The sequence below is a fragment of the Kogia breviceps genome, chromosome 8 (assembly GCF_026419965.1).
Source record: "Kogia breviceps isolate mKogBre1 chromosome 8, mKogBre1 haplotype 1, whole genome shotgun sequence".
In the NCBI taxonomy this organism is placed as follows: Eukaryota; Metazoa; Chordata; class Mammalia; order Artiodactyla; family Physeteridae; genus Kogia; species Kogia breviceps.
Genome location: NC_081317.1, coordinates 69,008,989 through 69,035,750, shown reverse-complemented (window position 1 = coordinate 69,035,750; position 26,762 = coordinate 69,008,989). Strand labels below are relative to the sequence as shown.

The following is a 26,762-nucleotide window of genomic DNA, read 5'->3' as shown; positions in this document are numbered from 1 at the left end:
GAAGAACAGGCTGATGGAACTGAGCTTCAGAGGCACCCACTCCTCCCTAGATAAGAAAGCCATTTTTTTTCTACTACATAACCAGTTAATGTCTACTGCCCTGATCCCTAGAAATATGTAGCACTCTGTGAGGCCAGAGATCTTCTACTGGAGCAATTTCCATGGTAAAATCCAGTCTAACTAGAGGGATGTGATTTATGCCAGCTTGCAAGATTTTCTCCACTAAGGTTTATTTTATATTTGCACCACATGGTGCCAATTATTTGCACAATATGCTACCTCTGGATTTCTTATTACCTGACAAAAATCAAAGTCCTAATTTGTTTAAACCTCTTTTTTTGTCAGATTTCCTTGGTTTCTTAGCTGACAGAATGCTGTAATAAATGTAAGATTAAATGTTATGGAATGGCAGAATGATAACTTAGCCCCCCAGTGGGGTCAGGTAAGGCTTTACCTAGGATGTCTTTGAACTAGGAAAACACACTAGGTAGGAAATGGTACCTGCTTGAACAAAGGTAGAATATATAATGACCTTACTCTGAGGTAGTTGTGACAGATCTATCACAGGCAAGGATGAAATGACAATACAATTCAGTGACCTCTAGCAGTGTCTAGAAACCCATTTATTTTCCCTGACAGCATAAAGGACCAAGTGGCAGGCATCCCTATTTTTTGGGGGATAAATGCCAACAGGAGTTTGGATTTATGGTAGAGATTCCAAAAGCAGGCTCCAGGATGCCCTGGCCTTACACAACAAAAAGGTAGAAAATATTCAGTATGTCTAAAATATGTAAAGTATTATAGATTCACTAGAGTAACAGAAATGTATTGACCCTTTATTATGTGTCACTCACCTAAACAGATGTAAATAAAATAACAAAATGACAACAGTTCCCATTCAGGGAGAGTTCTTCTTAGTATGATAAATATAAATAAGCATTAATAGCACCATGTGGAAGTGGAAGTCTGGGTATAGTGCTGTCTTTACCGTACAGGGGACAAATAAGTTAACTGCAGAGGAGAGCCAGTGTCCACGTCTCAAGGGAGGGGGCGATGTGTTAGTCTATAAAAATATCGCTATACTGGGGGTAGTGGTTTTGGAAGGAAAGAGAAAAGGCAGAGAATGATATTCCAGCAGAGAAAACAAACCACATGTCCAAAAATACAGAGGTGTGAAAGGAGAGTACCTGGGGAAACAAGCACAAAGTTGGTTTTTCCTAGAACAGGTGGAAGATGAAGCTAGAGAGGTAGGAAGGGGGAGAATGCCAAGGTGGAGAGTTCCACTTTATTTTATAGGTAATAGAGGTTTAAAGGCAGTGGTGATTTAGGCAGATTCAGTGACCAAAAGCAATGAGAAGAGAGAGACAGTCAAGATCAATGCAGAGTTTTCAGTTTTGTATCCTCTACTGTATACCAGGCCCTGTGCCAGTTGCTTTACACACACAGCCTTAAATCCTCACAACAATCCAGAAAGAGTAAGGCAATTACCCTTCCACTTCCCTGGAAAGAGTAATAAAAGCTCAGAATAGTTAAGTACTTTGACCATGATTATAAAACTAATAGATAGTTAAACCAGGATTTTAAGTTGTTTAGTTATAATAATAGGTAACAATAAATGCATTTTCTACATACCATACACTCTTCTGGTGTTAGATTTATTGCAGTGGAACAAAAACAACAACAACAAACACCGGACAAAAATCCCTGCCCTCGTGGAATTACAGGTTGGTGTCATGGGAATCTATGAAATCACCCAAGGAGTAGGTGCAGTAAGAATAAAGAAAGCAGAGGTTATCAACCTAGGGCATACAGAAGAGTCTATGAGAGAATTTGAATTCATTTTAGAACTTAGAGATCCAACAGACTGCAAACAAAAATCTGTGGTAAATGAAAACAAACCTGGTGACTTATAATAGTTATTAGCCCCTTTATTTATAATAACATCCTGAATCTTAACCCAAAGTGTCTGAAAAACTCAAATGAAATAAATATACAAATTGACATTACTGTTGATGCAAAGGAGACGAGCTGGGAGTTTTAGGGGGAGGAGAAGTTCAGACAGGAATATAAGATTTATTGAGTACCAGGCACTTTTATATAAAGTAAGTACCTCATTTAATAAATGCAAAAAACCCTCCTAATATTGTAGTTTTATATTAGTTAACAGAAAACACGTACGCAAAAATTCACCTTATTGGTAAAAACAAAAAGCATAGGTTTTAGAAGGTATTATTATAATAGTGAACATACATTGGCTTAAGCTCAAACATCAGTTTAAGTTAATAACCCTACTCTAGTAAAAAATTACTGTGAAAACAAGGAAACAATTTGGGACAAGTAGAAGGTGTCAGAAAGTACCTTACTTTTCTCTAACCGAGAGAGCGGGAGAATGAATACAACGCCCATACATAAACTTACATTGCTCCATTGGTATAGACAGTGTCGCTTCCTTCCACGTACTGCACCTGAGCTGGATAGACATGCTGTACCTGCTGCACAGTCTGTACCTGCTGCACCTGGAAAGCAAATATTAGGACTTTGGTGAGGGGTAGATACAATAGAATGAATATACAACATTAGATTTACCTCAAAGATTTCTCTAGGGTGTTGATAAACATGAGAATGTTTTATGACGAAAACTGTTAGGTTCATGCTAATTTCAAGATAAATGCATGTTGAGTCCAAATCAACTGTAGCATTTATGCAAATAAATTCTGTAACATTCTTACAGGTATATATGTATATACACACTTCAAGTGTTCAGGGTGAAATTCTGAAAGCTCCACACTTATTTTGATGATTTATGAAATTCTCTTCACCTGGCTTGTGAATGCTACATTTATTTTTTAATTAAGAAATTCACAATGGAAAAGTTCAAACATTTATATATAGAAAAAATACTATAATAAACCCCATGTAATCATCATCCAAGATAAATAAATGTCACTAGACCTTCCCCTTTAGCACCTCACAGGATTATTTAAAAGTAAGTATAGAACTTGCATCATTTCACTGGTAATATTTCACTTTTTTCCTAAGAGAAAAGAGCTACTTTTAACATGAACACAATACTAACATCAGAAATAAAACATTAGCAATTCCTTAATATCATCATATAAACCCCAGTGATTGTTCAAATTTCTCTAATTATTCCAATGTCTTCTTAGAGTTGGCTTGCTCAAATCAGATCCAAACAAGGTCTACGTGTTACATCCGGTTAATGTTTCCTATCTTTCTCTTTTAATCTCTTAATAATTTCCCATCCTTTTTATATCTTGACTATTAGTTATTGAAAAAACTGGATCATTTATCTAGTAGAATTTCTAGAATGCTAAATTTGGCTGATAGCATCCCTGAGATGTCATTTCATAAATTCCTCTATCTTCATATTTCCTATAAATGGGTAGTTAGATCAAGGGCCTTGAATAGATTCAATTTTTAAAAAGCTGTGTACTTCTTATTGCATCATATAGGTTGCCATAGAACAGCTTGTTGTCTCTCATTCTGCAATATTATTTGATCAGGGGGTTCAGGTGTTGTCATCTGGATACATTGATTATAATGTTTCCTATCCATGTTTTACCTGAGGATATCACTAGTCATTGATGATCATTTTCTGGAGGGATTATTTCAATTAATAAAAGGCTGCAATCTTATGGTAATCTGATTCTGTTACTCCCTCTTCATTTATTAGTAGAATTCTATAAAGGAATTCCTCTTATTAGTATTTGCTTACTCTGAATTAAGGTCTGTACAGGAAGAATAGGATAAATGCATGATTCATTATTTACCAGTACTCAGAATAATGATTTTTCTCCCCTAGCTCCCTCCCCAAGGTGAGCAATGTTGCTTTTAGTTTGATTTTGCTTGTATCCTTATGATTTTTAACTTTTGAACATACTGCATTCGATTTTTTTTAACACAGCAGTCTTTTTTTCCCTTAAAATTGTCCCATCTTTGACCAATGATAGTCCCTTTAAACTGTATCTTGTGTCTTTTGACATGACTACAGTCATCTTTCTCTAACTCCCATGCTTTCTGTTATGATAAGATGGACCAGACCAACCTCTTGTATTTCCTGTCCTAGATCTGAAATCAACTATTTCTTAAAAAATCCCTGGGTCTTATTATTTAGGAGTAATATAAATATGTAAAAAGTGTTTGGGAAATCAACAGGCAAACTATTTGACATCTTTGTGATTTCTTCTACAGAAGTATTCACCATCTGAAGAGTTGCTGTACAATATTATTTTTAAAAATACAGTTTATAAGAGCAAGAAGTTAGAAGGAAAAGCCTTAATGACTGTGAAAAGCAGAGTAAATAAATATAGGAAACCGTTCTGCAGAATATATGGTTGATGTTAAAAGAATTAAGTAAGACTGATACATACTTTAATAGCAAGATCTCTAAAACATATTCTAAGTGAAAAAGTATGCTGCTAAAAATTACCTACAGTGTAATTTGATTTATGTATATATCTGCATACATGGGCACATGTGTACACAAATGTACTTAAATATATAAAGGAAAATAGAAGGAGGCACACCAAACTTCTAAAAATGGTTACTTTGCTGAGTGACATTAAATGAGATGGAAGAGGGCTTCCCTGGTGGCACAGTGGTTAAGAATCCGGCTGCCAATGCAGGGGACACGTGTTCAATCCCTGGTCTGGGAAGATCCCACATGCCGCGGAGCAACTAAGCCCATGTGCCACAACTACTGAGCCTGCACTCTAGAGCCCGCCAGCCATAACTACTAAGCCCGCGTGCCTAGAGCCCGTGCTCCGCAACAAGAGAAGCCACCGCAATGAGAGGCCCGCACACCACAACGAAGAGTAGCCCCTGCTCTCTGTGCCTAGAGAAAGCCCTCCCACAGCAATGAAGACCCAACACAGCCAAAAATAAAAACAAACAAATAAATAAATTTTTAAAAAATGAGATGGAAGAGATGTGACTAACATCCTTTATGAATTCATATCTTGTATCTATTATATCAAATATATATCTCGATATATGGAAGGATTTCCACTTCCGGCCATGATGGAGTAAATACTACTGGAAGTGCCCTGCCCCCCACTAAACAAGTAGATAAGTAGACAGAATATGTAAAACAATGTTTTCAGTCATTCAACAAAATGTATCATAAGATTGTGTTCCTTAAAAGAAGGGAAACAATGTGAACCCTATAATGATCTTAGCTTTTGACCTGGATGTAATCAGAGTGCAGAGCAAGAATGGAGAAACGAAGCAGAACATCATGATCTCACTGAGGTGAGGAGACAGATACTAAATTTGGGAAAGCTGAGTCACCTGAAGTTTGGGGGCAGTATCAGAAAGGAAGGTAAGCAGAGAAATAGATCCAGAAATGCTCACAGAGATCCCCTTGAGTCTGATGTTGAATACAAGCTGCACGTGTGTAGGGGGCAGAGATGCTCAAATTCTGACCATCCACAGTGACAATGACCTTATTGAACACCTAGGGCTTTCTGTAGAAACACCAGAAGGGCAGAGTGAGCCTTAGCAGAAGGGCTAAATTAGGTCTAGAATAAAGACTATTTTAGGTCCGTCCTAACAAATCTGAAAGAAAAGCCTTGATAATATCCACAAGTAACTGCCTATACAGAACTACATTTAACACTTTTAAAGGAAGACATCAAAATCTAGACATATAAAACCATAAGAACCATAATGTCCAGCATTCCAAAAAAATTATTAGACACATGAAGAAGCAGAAAAATGTGATATATAACCAGGAAGAAAACCAATCAATAGAAACAAATCTAGAAATGGAAGATATGAAGTGGCAGATAGAGACATTAAAACAGCTGTTCTAAATAGACTTAAGACTTAAAGGAAAACACAAACATGATGAGAAAAAAAGAAGCTATAACGAACCAAGTCAAATTTGTAGAGTTGAAAAATACAGTATCTGAAATGAAAAATTTGCTGAATGGAATTGAGAGCAGATTTCATAATGCAGAAGAAAAGACAAGTCAAGTTGAAAACCTAGCAGTAAAAATTATCTGAAGAACAGAGAAAAAAAGGAAATAATGAAGAATAAAGAACCAATGAAATATGGAACACTATCAGGTAGTCTAAAACAGTATAACTATAGTCCCAGAAGAGGAAGAACAGAAAATTTATTTGAAGAAAGAGTGGTAGAAACATACAAATTTTATTAAAACTATAAACACTGTAAGAAGCTTAACATATGCCAATGTATAGAAAAAGAAAACCACACCAAAGTGCATCATAATTAGAGTGCTGAAAACCCGTATTAAGGAGAAAATTTTTTAAGCAAGACAGAAAACAGACACATTATGTACAAGGCAACAGGTATTAGAATGATTGAAAACGTCCCAGTCAAAAATAATGCAAGCCTAAGACAATCAAACAACATATTAAAAGCAGTGAGAGGAAAATTTCAATCAAGAATCCTACAACCAGTGAAATATCTTCAAAAATGAAGAGGAAATCCTTTCTCAGGCAAAAACTGAGAGAATTCATCCTGCTCTAGAAGACGTCTAGTGAAGGTAGCCACAAAGGAAGCTCTTTGGACTGAAGAAAAATAATACCAGATGGAAAACCGGACCTATACAAAGAAATGAGGAGAACTAGAAATGGTAACTTCGTAGGTAAAAGGTTTTTTGTTTGTTTTCTCATCTTTTAATTTCTATAAAAGATAATTGCTTATGTAAAGCAAAAATAACAATATGTGTATACCAGGGTTTATTTACCACATATGTAGAAATGAAATGTATGTATGACAAAAATAGCACAAAAGAGGGGAGAGGGAAATGAAAACACCCTTTTGTAATATTCTTATGTGAAGTAGTGTAGTATTACTTGAACACAGGCTGTGATCAATTAAAGATATAAACACCATATTAAAAAATAGGATAGTCAATAGAGGAGATAAAACGCAATACTAGAAAACACTCAGTATATCCAATAGAAGGCAGAAATAGAGGAAATAAAAGAAGAACAAATGGAACAAACAGAAAATAACAAGAAGCTAGAATTAAATGCAACCATATCTATAATTATACTCAGTTTAAATCTTGACTGTCATAATGGGTAAAAATGTAAACTCTAACTATATACTCTCCACCAGAACACATTTTAAATATATAAAGACAGGTTAAAAATGAAAGGATATAAAAAGACAGGCTTTTGCAAACACCAATCACAAGAAAGACTGGTTATATTAATATCAGTCAAAGTAGACTTCTAGACAACTGATATTACCAAAGATAAAGAGGGAAATTTCATCAAGAAAATTATCAAGAATAAATAATATATCTTATATGTCTTTGCATCTAAGAACAGTTTTAAAATAACATGAAGCAAAAACTGAAAGAATCAAATGTCCTTAATTGGTTTCCTTCATGGGGGCCAATATGGTGTGGTGGCATGTTCAGTTGATTTGGAAATAGGAGAACTGATTTTAAGTCTTTATGCTGACACTTGCTGTTTATATATTGGGATAGTCAATTCACTTCTTTAAGTACTAATTTCTTTGTGTGTAAAATAAAAATTGTATCTACTCTATCATAAAGAATTTTTGTGAGAATCCAAAACTATTAAACATAAATACAAAGCATGGCATAGGCATATATGATAATTATAATACATCTTGAATAATGAGACATTCTTAAATACTTCAAAATATGAATCTTGTCTTCTACATCTGTGTAATTTTCATCTTTATATCCCACTTGGCTTCAGCCATAAATATGCACAATAAATGTTCATCAAGGGTTCCTTCAAATCATGAGATTCTGTAATTAAAGTAGAAATGAAACTCAGAAAGTGTCAAGAATCTTGGAAAAGAATTCTGGATAGATGTTGGCTAACTCATCTAGGACATCAATATATAAATGCGTCTCTTGATTACACTGAGACTTTACAGTACAGCACAAAAATAGGGCATAATTCTTTGCATTATCTACCAAGTTAAGGAACTGATGAAATAAACAGAAGACCTATTTACTTAAATAGAAACTAGAAAAACACTAAAAATACTGAATTATAGCATATTTTGGAGGTAACACAATTTTCATTATTATCCAGTAAATATGGTTTGTTGACTAATCATTAGAAACTGGGCCAAAGAGGCCTTTGAAAGAATTTAGTGATGAGAGATGGAATTGCCTGTAGTTTGAGAAAGTATTCTTTCAAGGGTATAATGATAGTGAAGGAAGTAAAAGAGGGGTAAAAAAGAAAAAGAAAGGAGAAAGGAAAAATAACTACCTTATGTATACATGTCTCATTTCACCAGTGAAAAGTTAAGGTCCTTCAAAGTCTTTTATTTAGTTTTTAGTTGAGGGTCATTTGATTTTCTTTCCTTTGTGGGGGGGGAGGGGACGGTGGGGCTCTATTATTAGTAAATGTGCATTGGAGAGCCACAGAAATGCTCCTTTCTACCTCAAATTAAAATTATTCGGATCCAGGAAGACAGCTATGTATACAGAATAAATTTATTGAGACTTACAAATCCAGTCACAGGATGCAAGTGCACAGGTAGAGCATTTTTTATATTGTGATATATTCTCAAAGACCCAACACAGTGTAAACACACTATATTTATTGCTGAATATTAAATAATGCCCTGCACCTAGCAAAGGAAATGCCCAGTGAATATTTGTGAAGTTTATAGTATCTTCTAAATGTGGATGTGTATTCATTAAAAAGCAAAAACAGGGCTTCCCTGGTGGCGCAGTGGTTGAGAGTCTGCCTGCCGGTGCAGGAGACACGGGTTCGTGCCCTGGTCCGGGAGGATCCCGCATGCCGCGGAGCAACTAAGCCCGTGAGCCATGGCCGCTGGGCCTGCGCGTCCGGAGCCTGTGCTCCGCAACGGGAGAGGCCACAACAGTGAGAGGCCCGCATACCGCAAAAAAAAAAAAAAAAAAAAAAAAAAAAAGCAAAAACAAAAACGAAGGAATGCTTATTATTCCAAAGTGAACTGATGTGATTACTTTTAATGCCCTTTAATGTATCATTAAAGACCAAAGGTAAAAATTTAAAAGGAAGTTGCATGCTATTTTCTCTTTTCTAAAATAATTACCTGTGGTTCAAATTTGTTCAAATATTATTCTATACTGTCCTTATGTTAAATATTAATTTCTGTTCAAATATTTACTAAATAGTTATCTATGAAAAGTTTATTTTTTATTTTATTTGCCATATTGCAGTGCAGGAACTGCTCAGGTTAGCAATGCTGAAAGATATGGGTAAACTAGCATCCTGTAGACATGTCATTACTATTCCCAATAACTGTATTTTCCATCCATCTTTGTGAAATCTATAAACTGTCACATTTTACTGCTTACCCTATCCAAGTCCTCAGAGGGAAGGAAGGAGATGATTAAATAAACTCTATAGGAAATTAATTTTCTCTTAATTTCATTGTCTTTCCCAGGATAAATTCTCAGAAGTGTTTCCTAAGAGAATGAACAAATATTTTTTACCACTTGAATTTTAATAAACAACAAAGTGGTGGAAATATGAACTGAAAAGAGATGGACAAAGGTGGAATTAACAGAAATAATCAACAATTTCTACAATTAACTGTTCATTTAGTAAAAACGACCTTGGGCTAATTTCTAAAAGGCTACCTAGTACATATCAGAATGTTGGCTGTAATGAAGTCAAACCATAACAACATTCTGTACAAGAAATTTATCCATCCTCTGTCATCTGAAGGAAAAAAAATATCCCCCAGTATAAATATATGCAACAATGTATTTACATTCATACACTAGATGAATTAAGCAACTTAACACTGTCTTACTAATACATATTTAAATGGAAGCACCTCTTATTACTATTCAAATGTAGTATTACAAATGCATTTGCTTATTTTTGTGAATTTTTATAATTCTTATTATTTATAAAAAGAAGTGAATACCAAAACAAACTACGTACCACAGGAAAATGTGCTAGTTCAACAGAATCGGCTAGTAGATTTTCAGGACAAATTTATACAATATGTTGTTTTGGATGTGCTTCAAGAAAAAATAAAATGAATCACACTTCAAAACAGAAATCCTTTTCAATAGTAAATGAAATCATTTATAACTGTTAAGCTTATTAGTCAGCTAAGAACAATACTAATCTCTTTGTAAAAATGTCTTTATTATGTCAAGATCTTCATTGCCTTTCTTGTATAAAAGCATTCCTTACACACGTGGTTGGCACAAAACATTTCAAACCTTAGTACTGAGAACTGTCAAAAACTGCATTAAGATGACTTTAATAGACCCACAAGAGATATGAAAGAGCTCTTAGCAGATTAAAAACATGGGATATTAGAACAGCTATGTTAGAGGCTGCTATGGGACTGACCAAAAGTGAAGCAGAAGGAAAAGGATCTACACTGGAACAGCTATTAATAAAAGGGCAGGGGGGAAGTAAGACATCCAGAGTAGCAGCAGAGAGTTAATTAGAAAAGTCACCTTGTGAGAAAAGAGAAGGAACGGAACTAATTCAATATTTCTGGACCAGTAAAACTGCAGGGAATTGAAGGGATTGAGGAAAAATAAGTCAAAAAGTTCATTGAGTACAGGGTGAGAACTCGTTGATAGAAGGAAAGATGCAACAAAAGAAAAGAGCATAAGGGGAAAACTAATTTCCTTTACAGGCACGGTTATGGGAAGAGAAGTCAAAAACCTAAAGCCATTTTTTTAGTCTTGGTTAAAAGTAAAGTAAATTATACATTACAATACTGTTTAATAAATCTTGCCAACAAAGAATCCTACAAATATTTTGAATGCTGAAAGTTATTTGCAGGTACCGGATGTTGATACATTATGATCACAAGATCACAGTGAACAAAGAGCATGTTTAAGTGACAGGACAGGTTAGAAAAAAATGTTACTTAAAGTCTCTCCTTGCGTTCGCTGAGAAAGAACAAGACGTTTCCCTAGATCTTTAATGTTAATTTACACAGTTCTTCCTGGGATATGCAGTGATAACTACAAAATTCCTGTTTAATCTTCTAAGACTGGTAGCCCTCCACTTCAAAGAATGTGATGAATGTGAACTGTTAGAAAACAGGATATTGTTCATTGAAATGACAGAGTTCATTTTATGTAAAAAAGGAATTTGTTCATTTACATTGTAAATTCACTCACTGTTCCTGTGTTAGTTAACTCTCACTTATAAACTATGTAGCTCTCCCATTTTTTTTTCAGAAACACTCAGATTTTTGGATATACTTTTCTCATAGTAGACTTTATGTAAATAAATGATGCTTCTAGCACATTCAAATCCAACAAACATCACAAAGTCTGCTTCTTCAACAGGGCTAGAGGTAAACATGAAATGTACAGGAATTATTTACTAAAACTATGTAATTTCTATAGGCAACTAGAAGTTATTATGAAAGTGTAAACATTACTGCTACACTTGGACTTCAAGTAGAGTCATATGAAGGCTAATAATGTAGTGATTAAGGTCCTGGCTCACTTTCTTGCACTTCTGACCATATGAAAATGAGGGAATCAATTGGGAGTGAATTAGTTCAATATATCATCCCTACCTGCCCACCATCAAACTCCCCCAAAATACCTGATTAACATCAAAGAGCAGGAGCTACCTGGAAAAGGTGAAGCAAGTTTCCAAAGGCAAGAGGGGAAGTGTTTTTGGTAGCAGGGATGTGACTCAGAATAGATTTAGTTTATAAGGATTTCTCAATGACAAATTTGATAGATATTACATAAAATATATATAAAGCCATTTTTGTGAGTCAAAAAGAACAAAGTTACAACTACTTCCTACAAGTGAGGAACATTTTTTGTCATGATTACAACACTATCTTAAACATTATTCCCCTTGGGGTCCAGCAGGACAGACCAATACTAAGATTCTACTAAACTAAGTAATAATTTCTGGGGGAAGAAATTTACTAAACAACACTCCGGTGACCAGAAAGAGCAAATGAGCTTCGGTATACCAATCTTGCTGCAGTATTAGGACAAGTCTTTAGAATAGGAGGCTTCTCTAGTCTCTCTAGTAATACATCAAACTACAGAAACTTAGAATATCAATAAATGTAAGCAGCACATCAGAAGATCTGGCTATGCATAAAATACATTTTGCAATTCTAGACTGACCATCAGCGTATGCACTTTAAATGTCTTCCCTGGTGAGAAGGCATAGATGCAGATTCATACGTGCTCCCAGTGTCTATGGTAATGAAGCATATTTGCAAGAGAGATGCTAACTCCCTTGGGGTGGAGTACACGGATCAATTACTAAACTTACGTGTTGGTAGTCAAAGCCCTGTAACTTAAAATAACAGAATTCCTTAGTTATATACGATTGTTAAACTAGTACTGAAACTATTATTAATAGTGATATACAATATTATTTCATTTGTTCCTCACAAAAATTCCGAGATGAATTAAAGACGGTAGGCATTTTTGGCCCCATTTTATAAACAGTGACATAAGTACAAAGACATAGTGAAAACCCAAAGACATGGTAAGTGACAGGTAGCAATGATTCTAGGTATTCTGAATCCAATCCTAGAATTCTTTCTACAATACCAGTGTTTCCCCAAATGTGGGATTAATGACATTGGTGATACACAGGCAAGACAGTAAATAACTATGAACCATATCCTAAGAATTTGTTCCATTTTCAATTATTTTTAAAGCATTCTGATATGTCAAGGAGAAGGTCTCAGTCTTTACCACCTCTGAGGCTAACAATCTCACTTTTTAAAGGAAAGTAGGCCCCAGTGTTGGGTGTTGTCAAGCAAAAGCAGTTAGCCAAATCATGTAATATTATTTCATTTTTACTGTATTTAATTTTATGTTTATCTTCCATTTATGTCAAGGGATACTAGTTTTTCATTTCTGGTAGAAATATAAGGTTCTACTTATTAAATGAATTCATTTAAGTAAATTTACAGCAAACTAGTAAGTAAAAAATAACTATATAGTGGACTTTGGAAAAAGCAAAATCATTAAGCAGTCTGCAAAGGACTGAAAATTAAAAATACTATACTACATATCATATGCTATAAATCATACTCTTTAATAATGAGAGTCTCACCAAAAGACTTTCCACTTTAGAAAACTTATTTCATACATGAATTAAAACAATTAGTTACTTCATTGTATCAATTTATTAGTTACCTAAACTCCTCAACAAAATGAGTAGTAGCCGTAATACTACCATAGCAAGGGTCAAGTTAATTTTGAAGCAAACTTGGCATATCACCTACTTTTTAGCAATATTTTATTTTACTTATCCTAATATTTTCATAATAAAATTTATACATAAATACAGTTGCATAAGATTCAAACAAAAAGAAATAATCAGAGTAAAATGTGATTGCCTCCTGCTTTATGCTCACACTCACTTCCGGCTATTCCTGTTCCTGGACATAATGACTAACCAACCTGATTAACCAACCGTAGGACAGCATGCAGTCCTCCAAAGTCCTACCAATAAATTCACCTTCATGTGCATTTTTGTCTCTATAATAGCCAGGAGCAGAAGAGTTAGCACTAACTGCAACAACAGACAGCCCCCAAATCTCAGTGCTTTAACTCCTAAGTTACTCATCTAACGGAGGGTACACAAGAGGTCCTGATCCACATGGTCACTTTAGAGACTCTGTCATTTTGTAGTTGTGTCATCCTGATGTAGCCTTAAAGGAGCTAAAGATTGTAGAGGTGTCATCATAGCTCCTAAATGCCTTGACTCACAAATAATACACTCACAAACTACTATCCAGAATATGCCACAGGGCCCAACCTAAATATAAGGGAAAATACACAGCTGAACATTTTATGTATCTGATAAAATACCTTTTTGTTCAATAATACATATATGAACCAGGTGACAGATAATGTGATTTCCTGCTACTTACTTTTCTTCACTTAACAAATACATCTTGGAGCTCTTTTCAAGTGTGTATGTATGTGTGTCTGTGTGTACATGCATGTACAACTATTTTTATTGATTTCATAGTATGCTATAGTATAGATAAAACTTACTTAATCATTCCACTATTTATGAATATTCAGGCTACATTTTTTCTATTATAAAAAAAAGTGCTATAAAGAAGGAATACATCTAGTTTTTAATCAAACATTCTATAGAGTTGATCCTCTCCATATGTTTACTGGCCACTGGTTTCTCATTTTGTGTGAATAGCCTATTCATATCCTATGTCCATTTATCTATTGCATTGCTTGTCTTCCCTTAATGATTTACAGGATCTTGTTAAACATGATGAAATTTTTACTCCAATGTATTTAATATATATTTTTCCTTTAATTCTGTTTATGGTGTTTATTAACTATTACTTGGCCAAATATATCAACGTCTTTCCTATAAGCCTTGTGATTTTTTATATTCTATTTAAGATGATCTTCCCCTTTTTAAGATTATGAAAAAATATTCTCCTGATTTTGTTTCTATTGGTTTTGCAATTTTAAAACTGATTAGTTCTACAATCTATTTTGGGTATTAAGATAAAGGTATACCTTTATTTTTTTCTAAACAGATAACCAATTTTTCTCAACACCATTTACTGCATTATCTTTTTTTTTAATTTGAAAGGGTATATTTATCATGAACTAAGTTCTCATTTATACATGGATCTGTTTATTTACTCCTGGTCTGTTACCATTCAGTTTTTATTACTATAGCTTTGTAGTATTTTATAAGATTGGTAGAACAAGTCCTTCACAGCTCTTCTTTTCTATATTCTCTTCCATGAACTTTAGAATTAGCTTTTCAACTTTTAAGAAAACCCTGTTTGATGTTTTGATTGGATTATATTGAAATTATGCATTTGTTTGGGAGAGAAATGAATTCTGTATAACACTGAGTCTGCCCATCCAGACTGCCCAAACACAGTAATCTCACCATATATCCTTTGCAGCAAAAATCTCATTTTAAAATGTAGGCCTCCTTAATGGCCTTTCATATGTAAGTTATATGCTTCCCCCTAGCTCACTGGTTATGAGTGACCTATTATGAAGACTGATGCTATTTTCTGAAGTGATATCGTAGGCAGAATTCTAAAAATCTCTCAGATTCCAAACCTGCATCTCTGTAACCTACGAAAGTGATGAGAAATCTCTTCTGTGATTGTGTTACATGGCATGATTGAGCTTAAAATTGGGACTGACCCAGCCTCATAAGCCTTTCAAATTAGAGTGCTTCTCTGGCTGGTAGCAGAAGAGGAGGTCAGAGAGTTAAAGCAGAGAACGCTTCAACATGCACGTCTGCAGAAGGAGAGGCCACGTGAGAAGTGATGTGGGCAGCCTCTAGGAGCAGAGAGCACACCCCAGCTGACACCCAGCAAGAAAACAGAGACCTCAATCCTCTATAACTGAAAGGAAGGAAATGAATTCACCCCAACAACCTGAAAGAGCTTGAAAGTGAATTCTTCCCCAGGACCACTACATAAAAGCCCAGTGTGACAGACACCTTAATTTCAGTCTTCTCAGACCTAGAAGAGAGAACCCAGTTGAGTCCACTCAGACTTCTGATTTAGAGAAATTATGAGATAATAAATGGATGTTGTTTTAAACCACTAAATTTGTTGTAATTTGTTACACAGCAATAGGAAACTAATCCAGATAGACTCCAAAGCAATTGTTATTACCACTTTCCCCCTCCATGGGTTTTCAGGATTCCCAGGGAAAAGTAAATACACTCAGAACCACTTCCCCCTTCCTCACCTGTATTCGCATTAATAGTCCCTAATTAAGACATATATGCCAACCAAAAATCTTTAATTTCCTGCTAAATTTTAAGACTTTGGGGGAATAAAACGCTAATTCTTCCTGTAAAAGTTTGAATATTTAAGGTACATAGTAAATCAAAAACTAAAATATCAAAGGACAAAAAAGAACCTCAAAAGTCATTGGGTAAATCACCTAATGAAAATTAGGAGAATACTGTTATCAATCCCTAGAATCCAAAATCTATTTCACAAGAGGCCAGGATATATACAATAACCAAGTTTCTTTCAGTAATTATCCTAGTGACTACAATGTTTAAAGGCGAATACAATATTTTAGTAAAATAGTAATTAATCAACACTGTCAATCCACTGGTATAAATTATTGCACTATTTACCTTTGCTTTTAAGTGAAAATGCAATTTATTACGTAGTATGTTAAATTTCTAAAACTCTTCATACTCTACAGAAATACTGAATTATTCATACTCTGAAAACTGCTTAGAGAATTTTTTTAATAGATATTTATTGGAGTATAATTGCTTCACAATACTGTGTTAGTTTCTGTCGTACACCAAAGTGAATCAGCCATATGCATACATGCCTCCATATCCACTCCCTCTTGAGTCTCCCTCCCACCCTCTCTATCCAACCCCTGTAGGTCATCACAGAGCACTGTGCTGATTTCCCTGTGCTATGCTTAGAGAATTTTGAACTGGTATATGGCTGAATTATATAATTTTTCAGAACATATGTTTAAAAAAATTATAATGGTACTCAATGACAAGACTGACAATAAAATAAGCTTCACTTATTCTGTCTGCATGCTTCTATACTATTTCAATTCTTTTTAACAAAATGTGTTGCATATAGTTCTTGGGTAAAAGTTTTAAAACAAAAGAATAAATTTAAAAAGAAAAAAGTTTAGTGAATATGAAAGATCACGATTTTAATTTTGATGGAATTGAGAGAAACATATTAAGTTTTAGAATCTGAAAACAAATTAGAGGGAAGTAAAAATAGAGTAGAAATAATTTAACGAAAATACTATAACATGGAATAATGGTTAGCTACTTGTTAGAACTACTAAAACAATGTTATGAGAGTTAATTAAAAAGAAAACTCATCCATTGTCTAAAATAAATTTTAAAGTTGTTTCCTAGTCAAAAATGATTTTTACAATTATTGACTTCTCCAATACTGCTCTCCTCAAAATGCCAATTTCTATGAAATACAAATAAGACAATTGTAGTGATAGACTAAGGAACCATTATCCTTCCTGAAATTTTAACAGATGGTCTTATCAGGACGATGGACAGGGATCTTATTTCCTTAACTGATTTCCTTTGATGTCTCCATGGTTTTTCACTCAGTAAATAAAAGGTAGTATTGATCTAACCACCAAGTTGTCCCTGCATGTTGGTAGCACATATTGCAATCAATGTAACAGTTGTTGGGAAAGCAGATCTAAACTCTACTTACCATTTGCCTGATGATTTGCATGGAACCTCACAAGGGAGAATGATCCCTTTGAGCTAATGCTTTGCCCATTCCTAAGCACTGTAGTTGATAATTTAACTTTCATATTTTGCCATCCATTTACATCTTAGTACAAGTAACTTCCCTGCAAAAACAAGGCTAGTTCTGATGTAGAGGAGAGAGAGAGAATTGTGTTTCGTATGTAAGCCCCATGAAGGCAGGAACAATACCTGTTTCTTCTTTATCCTCTTATCACAATGCCTGGAACATAGTAAACCCTCAATAAGGATTTGATGAAGGAAAGGAGGCGAGCACAAACTGAAATTCAACAAATAGCTCTGAGTTGCCAATGAACAACAAGAAAAAAAAAAAAACACACAGGCAAATGGCACATTTGGGGAGAAAAACAGCAAAAAGAAGGTGATAGTGAAGGGAGTAAGAAAGTTCAGTTCTCATACTACTCCTAAATAAATGCATTTTATGTTTCTTTACTTCATGACTTTCTCATTTAATAGCTCCACCCATATGCTATTTTAAAGAATAAAATTCATTGGAATGGTAGGAAAAAACATTCTACCATGAAAGGCTGCTTACAAAGAAGTAAAAAGATGGGGCCTTGTAAGCACTGACAACATATTACATTAGATAACTATTTAGGTGAAGAATACTTTTACATTAGCAAGAGTAAAACTGGGTTTTTTTTGCAGTACATGGGCCTCTCACTGTTGTGGCCTCTCCCGTTGCGGAGCACAGGCTCCGGACGCGCAGGCTCAGCGGCCATGGCTCACAGGGCCTAGCCGCTCCACAGCATGTGGGATCTTCCCGCACCGGGGCACGAACCCGTGTCCCCGGCATCAGCAGGCGGACTCTCAACCACTGTGCCACCAGGGAAGCCCAAGAGTAAAAATGTTTTGAAGCCAAAGATAAATGACGAAAGATACAGTTTTAAAAAATGGTTGCTGACTAATTTGGGGCTGAATCAATGACCAATTAGGTTTACAGACAAATTTTATTTTTTTAATTAAAAAAAATTTTTTTTAAGTTTTTATACATGGCCAGTTAGGGCACTTGAAAGAGTCAAAAACATTTTAAATGATCTCCAGAAAGTTATCAAATGAGTACACGTAAACTATATATAGGGTTCAATTTCATATTAATACAAATTGTAAAATATTTACAAAGTCAAAAAGTACAAATATTAAAAATTACTCTTAAAAATTACACTACAGGGCTTCCCTGGTGGCACAGTGGTTGAGAGTCCGCCTGCCAATGCAGGGGACACGGGTTCGTGCCTGGGTCCGGGAAGATTCCACATGCCACGGAGCGGCTAGGCCCGTGAGCCATGGCCACTGAGCCTGCGCATCCGGAGCCTGTGCTCCACAACGGGAGAGGCCACAACAGTGAGAGGCCCGCGTACAGCAAAAAAAATAAATAAATAAAAATAAAAAATATTACACTACATATTTTTCCATTACTGGTAATTGGTCTGTTCATATTTTCTCTTTCTTCCTGGTTCAGTCTTGGAAGGTTGTATGTTTCTAGAAATCTGTCCATTTCTTCTAGGTTGCCCAATTTACTGGCATATAATTGTTAGTGGTAGTCTCTTATGATCCTTCGTATTTATGTGGTATCAGTTATAACTTGTCCTTTTTCACTTCAGATTTTATTGACTTGGGCTTTCTCTTTTTTTCTTTTTTTTTTTTTAAACATTTTTATTGGAGTATAATTGCTTTACAAAGGTGTGTTAGTTTCTGCTTTTTAACAAAGTGAATCAGCTATACATATTCATATATCCCCATACCTCCTCCCTCTTGCATCTCCCTCGAACCCTCCCTATCCCACACCTCTGGGTGGTCACAAAGCACCAAGCTGATCTCCCTGTGCTATGTGGCTGCTTCCCACTAGCTATCTGTTCTACATTTGGCAGTGTATATATGTCCATGCCACTCTCTCACTTCAGCCCAGCTCACCCTTCCTCCTCCCCATGTCCTCAAGTCCATTCTCTATGTCTGAGTCTTTATTCCTGTCCTGCCCCTAGGTTCTTCAGAACCATTTGTTTTCTTTAAAGATTCCATATATATGTGTCAACATAAGGTATTTGTTTTTCTCTTTCTGACTTACTTCACTCTGTATGACAGACTCTAGATCCATCCACCTCACTAAAAATAACTCAATTTCATTTCTTTTTATGGCTGAGGAATATTCCATTGTATATATGTGCCACATCTTCTTTATCCATTCATCTGCCAATGGACACTTAGGTTGCTTCCATGTCCTGGCTATTGTAAATAGTGCTGCAGTGAATATTGTGGTACATGTCTCTTTTTGAATTATGGTTTTCTCAGGGTATATGCCCAGCAGTGGGATTGCTGGGTCATATGGTAGTTCTATTTTTAGTTTCTTGAGGAACCTCCATACTGTTCTCCATAGTGGCTGTATCAATTTACATTCCCACCAACAGTGCAAGAGGGATACCTTTTCTCCACACGCTCTCCAGTATTTATTGTTTGTACATTTTTTGATGATGGCCATTCTGATTGGTGTGAGGTGATACCTCACTGTAGTTTTGGTTTGCATTTCTCTAATGATGAGTGATGCTGAGCATCCTTTCATGTGTTTGTTAGCAATCTGTGTATCTTCTTTGGAGAAATGTCTATTTAGGTCTTCTGCCTATTTTTGGATTCAGTTGTTTGTTTTTTTGATATTGAGCTGCATGAGCTGCTTGTATATTTTGGAGATTAATCCTTTGTCAGTTGCTTCATTTGCAAATATTTTCTCCCATTCTGAGGGTTGTCCTTTGGTCTTGTTTATGGTATCCTTTGCTGTGCAAAAGCTTTTAAGTTTCATTAGGTCCCATTTGTTTATTTTTGTTTTGATTTCCATTTCTCTAGGAGGTGGGTCAAAAAGGATCTTGCTGGGCTTCCCTGGTGGCGCAGTGGTTGAGAGTCCGCTTGCCGGTGCAGGGGACATGGGTTCGTGCCCTGGTCTGGGAAGATCCCACATGCCGCGGAGCAGCTGGGCCCATGAGCCATGGCCGCTGAGCCTGCGCGTCCGGAGCCTGTGCCCCGCAACGGGGGAGGCCACAACAGTGGGAGGCCCGCGTACCAAAAAAAAACCCAAAAAACAAAACAAAACAAAAATGATCTTGCTGTGATTTATGTCACAGAATGTTCTGCCTAAGAGTTTTATAGTGTCTGGCCTTACATTTAGGTCTTTAATCCATTTTGAGTTTATTTTTGTGTATGGTGTTAGGGAGTGTTCTAATTTCATTCTTTAACATGTAGCTGTCCAGTTTTCCCAGTACCACTTACTGGAGAGGCTGTCTTTTCTCCATTGTACACTCTTGCCTCTTTTATCAAAGATAAGTTGACCATATGTACGTGGGTTTATCTCTGGGCTTTCTATTCTGTTCCACTGATCTATATTTCTGTTTTTGTGCCAGTACCATACTGTCTTAATTACCATAGCCTTGTAGTATAGTCAGAAGTCTGGGAGCCTGATTCCTCCAGCTCTGTTTTTCTTTCTCAAGATTGCTTTGGCTATTCAGGGTCTTTTATGTTTCCATACAAATTGTTAATTTTTTTGTTCTAGTTCTGTGAAAAATGCCTTTGGTAGTTTGATAGGGATTGCATTGAATCTGTAGATTGCTTTGGTAGTATAGTCATTTTCACAATGTTGATTCTTCCAATCCAAGAACATGGTATATCTCTCCATCTGTTTGTATCATCTTTAATTTCTTTCATCAGTGTCTTACAGTTTTCTGCATACAGGTCTTTTGTCTCCTTAGGTAGGTTTATTCCTAGGTATTTTATTCTTTTTGTTGCAATGGTAAATGGGAGTGTTTCCTTAATTTCTCTTTCAGATTTTTCATCGTTAGTATATAGGTATGTGAGAGATTTCTGTGCATTAATTTTGTATCCTGCTACTTTACCAAATGCATGGTTTAGCTCTAGTAGTTTTCTGGTAGCATCTTTAGGATTCTCTATGTATAGTATAATGTCATTTGCAAACAGTGACAGCTTTACTTCTTCTTTTCCAATTTGGATTCCTTTCATTTCTTTTTCTTTTCTGATTGCTGTGGCTAAAACTTCCAAAACTATGTTAAATAACTGTCTTTTTTTCTTAATAAGTCTAGCTAAAGGTTAATCAATTTTGTGTATCTTTTTAAAGAACCAGGTCTTAGTTTCATTGATATTTTCTATTGATTTTTAGTCTCTGTTTCATTTAATTCTGCTCTGATCATGATTTCTTTCCTTTCTACTAACTTTGGATTTTGTTTGTTCTTATTTTTCTAGCTTCTTTAGGTGTAAGGTTAGGTTATTAACTTGAGATTTTTCTTGTTTCTTAAGGTAAGCTTGTTTCGCTATAAACGATAGTACTGCTCTTAGTTCTGCTTTGGTGCATCCATAGGTTTTGGATCATTGTGTTTTCATTTTCATTGTTTCCAGGTATTTCTTAATTTCCTCTTTGATTTTTTCAGTGATCCATTGGTTGTTCAGTACATACTGTTTAGCCTCCACCTGTGTGTGTTTTTTTCAGCTTTTCTCTTGTAGTTGATTTCTAGTCCCACAGCATTGTGGTCAGAAAAGATGCTTGATATGATTTCAATTTTCTTAAATTTACTGAGGCTTGTTTTGGGGACTAGCATGTGATCTATCTTGGAGCTTTATAGAATCATAACATCAATATTCAGTCCTTACCTAATCAATCATTCAAAATAGTATTCAATAAATTATTAACTCTTTAAATTCAAATTCCTCTGTGAGGTACATGGCTTTTTAAAAATGAAACAAAACTTAATAATATATAATCTGTAAATGAGAAGTGCCTAAGACACAACTGGATTAATCTGAGGGGAGAGGAGGGCAGAGATGGACTGGCAAGAGGCACAGAAAACTTTCTAGCATGACAAAAATATCCCATATCCTGAACAAAGTATGGGTATAGAGATAAAATCACTTCTCACAGCACACTGAATAGTGTCACCTAAGATCTGTGTATTTCACTGTAAATAAATTGCAGCTCACCAAAAACTAAATGGCAAAAAAAAAATGTATGTAAAATATTTCTTGACTATAATAAAAACACAATTACAGAATGTAATTAATTCCAAACTGAGAATAGATGCCTCTGTGTGTGTGTGTGTGTGTGTGTGTGTGTGTGTGTGTGTGTGTATTTAGGGGGAGGAGTAGGTGTTTTCCCCATAAAAATGAAGCAGTAATTTATTGAGTTTTCATAATGATATGTGTCCACAACAGCATCATAAAACATCTGTGGGAATGATGACCAAGAACATAATTAAACAAAGATTCTTCAAATTACTGTGTATTAACATAAAATAAATCCTTCTTTAAATGAAGCAAAATAACTACTGAATTATTTCACTCTGCTTAAGGGAAAAATTGATCAGAAGTAAAGTCATTCAATTTATTTGCTATTGCACATATATCACTGAAGTGGGACATTGTTAGTTGCTATCAAGGGTGAGTTCTCTAAACATCAGTGTTGCCTATTTACAATCTACAGTGGCTTTCATTTTTCAGATGTTTCTATTTATAATGCCAGCAGTACAGTACTTTTTTTCTTCTGCCAGTGGAGTTAAGAAGATAAAGCAAATGAATTTAGATACTTACAAAATAATGTAATCAATTCAATTTCTTTTGCAGCACAGTTAATTCCTATTGTTTAATTTTAACTTTATATTAGCACAAAGTACTTAGGATTAAATCAGTGTTTACACTTACACAGCTCCAAAATACATTATAATAACTATCAAATAATTGATATAGATATGCTATGGCTTTGGGGATAATTTCAGTAATCTGTATAACTAAAATTTAAATTACCATTCAAATGATGATGAATTATTAATAAACTATGAAGTTTTACATGTGGCCAGAAATGTAAATTATATAAGACTTCGATAAATGTATTATCTTGAAAAAGCAGTTACGGAAAATAGGCTCATCAACTTAAGTAAGATGAAGAGAAGCTGGAGAAAGTCCAGGAACAAGTAATATAAATTACTAAATGACTGGGAAATGACTTAACAAAGAAAGCCTAAAATAATGTGGGTTAGTAGCGAACAGACTACTGGGGTTCAATTAATAACAGTCTTTATTCAACTAGATAAAGTAATACTATACAAATAGACCTCAGTACTCTGCACATTGAGAAAAGGATCTAAGAAGGTAAACGTAAGTAGTAACTAGAAGGGCTATGTTTAATACCAAGAAAAGTTTCCTTTTCAGTTTCAAGACTTTAGAGCCTAATTACAAAGATGGCTATAAAATCCATTTTCTCTGCAAATGTTTGGCCACAATAGAAATTACCAAAGGTAGTCATTCCTCTAACACATATGTAGCATTACGTAGCAAATTTTGTGTACCCCATGGCCATACACACTCACCCTTACCACATCAACATACACTGGTCTAGCTTTACACTACAGCATCTGAGAGATTTATCAGGCCCTTAGCACCTCTTTGCCCACCTGCATTTCAGCCAGAAATGTCAGGAAATTAACCCCCATCTATGAGTGGCCAATGTCTGACAGGAGTCTATATAAATACCCTAGGCTTCCTTTGCCCTTAGATGAAATAACTCTGAGATGTGGCATAACACTGGCTCCCAGACTGCCCCAATGTGATCCATCTCCGATTAACCACAGTTGTAACTTGTATAATAATATGATCTCTGTTAGATAAAATCCCTTCCCTGTCTCACTTTCCCAATAACCTATTGGCATATCCTGGGATCATCCCCCGAATAAACTACTCGCACTGAAATCTTCATATCCAAGATTGCTTTTTAACTACCTACACTAAGACAACATACATGCCATTTCATTGTACCACCTGTCTTTTCATATACTTAACAGTTTCTTTAAATTCTCCAATTATAAAATTTCTTGAAAAACTTTTATAACACAAGAACTAGAAAACTAATACCTTCCAACTTTCATTATTACAATACACTAAAAATAAATGATGTCGAAACAGTTAATTAATACTAGCCAGCTACTGCTGCCTATTATCTCTGAGTCTAAATCCTGCTTTTTTTAAAAGTGTGTACATGGGAGTGGGGGAAGATTAGCAAATATTTGTGAGGTATTACAGATATGCTGCACCAAACTGACCATGTTTATTACTTCGAGTGACAGAGAATGGAAGAAGGAATAATTTCCTTGCTCTGTGATACAGTGTTTTCTTAAATCTCTTTCCCATAACCACCTGAAGCCCATCTTATCATCTTGGACCATATAAAATCACTTCACATCCCAGTGGAATATACATTCCACACTTTAGAAAATATTACACTACAGAATAGATAAACCTGAGAAAGCTAATTCACAGTCTTACTCAGAAAAAAATTAATAGAGATCTCTCAAGATTTCTTTGACCACTATATAGTTTCAGAAACTATTAAACAGAGAGTTAGGAATTCTAGTCTTAATTTTTTGTGTGGCTGTGGCCAAGTCACTTCATTTTTCTGTACCTCAGTTTCCTCAACCTTAAAATAAAAAAGTCAAATAGGTACACGTTTTCTCTTTACTGTTCTCCTCGCCACTTCAGTAACAAAAGGAGTGAGCAAAGGTGAAGCTGTAGGTTTCTTAATCCCATTCCTTCAAAGCAGTTCTGGGAAGATCAGGAGGAGACAGGAGAGAGAAAGAGAGGGAGGCGTAGGTGAAGAGGAAAGAAGGAGAGGGAGGTGGAGGAGAAAGACTAGGAGGAGAGAAAGAAACAGAAAGGAAACGGACTTTTAAAAATACAGGTGCCACCTTCCACTTATTAGAATGGCTACTATTGAAAAGAAAAAGAAGATAACAAGTGTTGATGACAATGTAGAGAAACTGGAACCTTCGTGTACTGTTAGTAGGAATGTAAAATGCTGCAGCCGGTGTGGAAAAGAGTATGGCAGTTCCTCAAAAAAAGTTAAAAATAGAATATACCATATGACCCAGCAATTTCATTCCTGGGTATACACCCAAAAGGAATTGAAAGCAGGATCTCAGAGAAACACTTGTATCCTCATGTTCACAGAAGCACTATTCACAACAGGCAAAAGCTGAAAGCAACTCAAGTGTCTCAACAGATGAATGGATCCACAAAATGTGTATACATACAATGGAATATTAGCCTTAAAAAGGAAGGAATTCTGACACATGCTACATCATAGATGAACCTTGAGGTCATTATGCTAAGTGAAATAAGCCAACCACAAAAAGGCAAATAGTATATGATTCCACTTACATGAGGTGCCTAGAGTAGTCAAATTCATAGAGACAGAAAGTAGAATAGAGGTTACCAGGGGAAATGAGGAGTTGCTGTTTAATGGGTAGAGAGTTTCAGTTTTGCAAGATGAAAAGAGTTCTTGAGGCTGGTTGCACAACAATGTGAATCTACTTGATGTGATTGAACTGTACTCTTAAAATGGTTATGATGGTAAATTTTACATTACATTTATTTTATAATGAATTAAATTTTTTAAAAATACAGGTTACCATGGGACTATATGACATTTAAGATCTCTTTCAGCTCCACAGCCTTTGAATTAGCATTAACAACAATTATGTAATTCATCATGGTCATGATACAAGGTTCATGAACAAAATTAAAACAAAAAAGTTATTTATCCCATATATATTATCCACAACATTTGCAGTATGTGTATTATAACCATTAATCTCTATGATTCAAGCAATGAGCTTCAGTAACTAATACTTATTCATGCTCTCTACAGAGAGTCACTAAAATTTACCTAAATGTTAAGAAATCCTATGGCTAAATAGAAAGTTCTGCAAATTTAAGGTTACTATTAATCTTTCTTCAAAACTGTCACCTCCACTTTGAATGCCATTAAATCCCAGTCAGATTGAAAGGCAGTTTCTTCTGTGCTCGCACAGAGTAACATTAGTACACTCTCATGGTCAATCCTGTGTCAGGATGAACTGCACCTGACTGCCGTTCTACCTTGATTCTGAGTCCCAGTGAGTAAGACCTCACCACGCAGTAGCTTACTGATCTTGTCTAGCTGTGTCCACAGCACACTGCAACCACACCGTACTTATTAGAATTAGCACAACATTTACTCATAAGTTCTCATATTTCTTAATGTTTCTTAATACAAGCTGACTAGATGATATCTAAAATTAAATAAGTGCTCGCTTTGGCAGCACATATACTAAAAATTGGAACGATACGGAGAAGATTAGCATGGCCCCTGCACAAGGATAACATGCAAATATGTGAAGCGTCCCATATTTTTCAGAAATGGAAACAAAAATAAACAAATGGGACCTAATGAAACTTAAAAGCTTTTGCACAGCAAAGGAAACCATAAACAAGAAAAAAAGACAACCCTCAGAATGGCAGAAAATATTTGCAAACGAAGCAACTGACAAAGGATTAATCTCCAAAATATACAAGCAGCTCGTGCAGCTCAATATCAAAAAAAAAAAAAAACCCAATCCAAAAATGGGCCGAAAACATAAACAGACATTTCTCCAAAGAAGATATACAGAGTGCCAACAAACACATGAAAGGATGCTCAACATCACCTTATCATTAGA

The 26,762-nt window shown here is 35.2% G+C and overlaps 1 protein-coding gene and 1 non-coding gene across 8 annotated transcripts in view; one reads left to right on the top strand and one right to left on the bottom strand.

The window, feature by feature from the left end:
- Nucleotides 1–26,762, bottom strand: part of RFX3 (regulatory factor X3) — a 294,590-nt gene that overhangs the window by 114,702 nt on the left and 153,126 nt on the right. For 6 of the 7 annotated variants that reach the window (XM_059071874.2, XM_067040152.1, XM_059071890.2 and 3 more), the window contains one exon: nt 2,419–2,516. In XM_059071874.2, the coding sequence (XP_058927857.1) occupies nt 2,419–2,516 (98 nt within the window). Of the gene's footprint in view, nt 1–2,418; nt 2,517–26,762 lie in introns of those variants that run through there. The other variant, XM_067040153.1, reaches the window with a different exon arrangement.
- LOC131762095 (U6 spliceosomal RNA) lies at nt 26,351–26,458 on the top strand. The gene has a single exon (XR_009337173.1). It is a non-coding gene; the product is annotated as a U6 spliceosomal RNA (small nuclear RNA).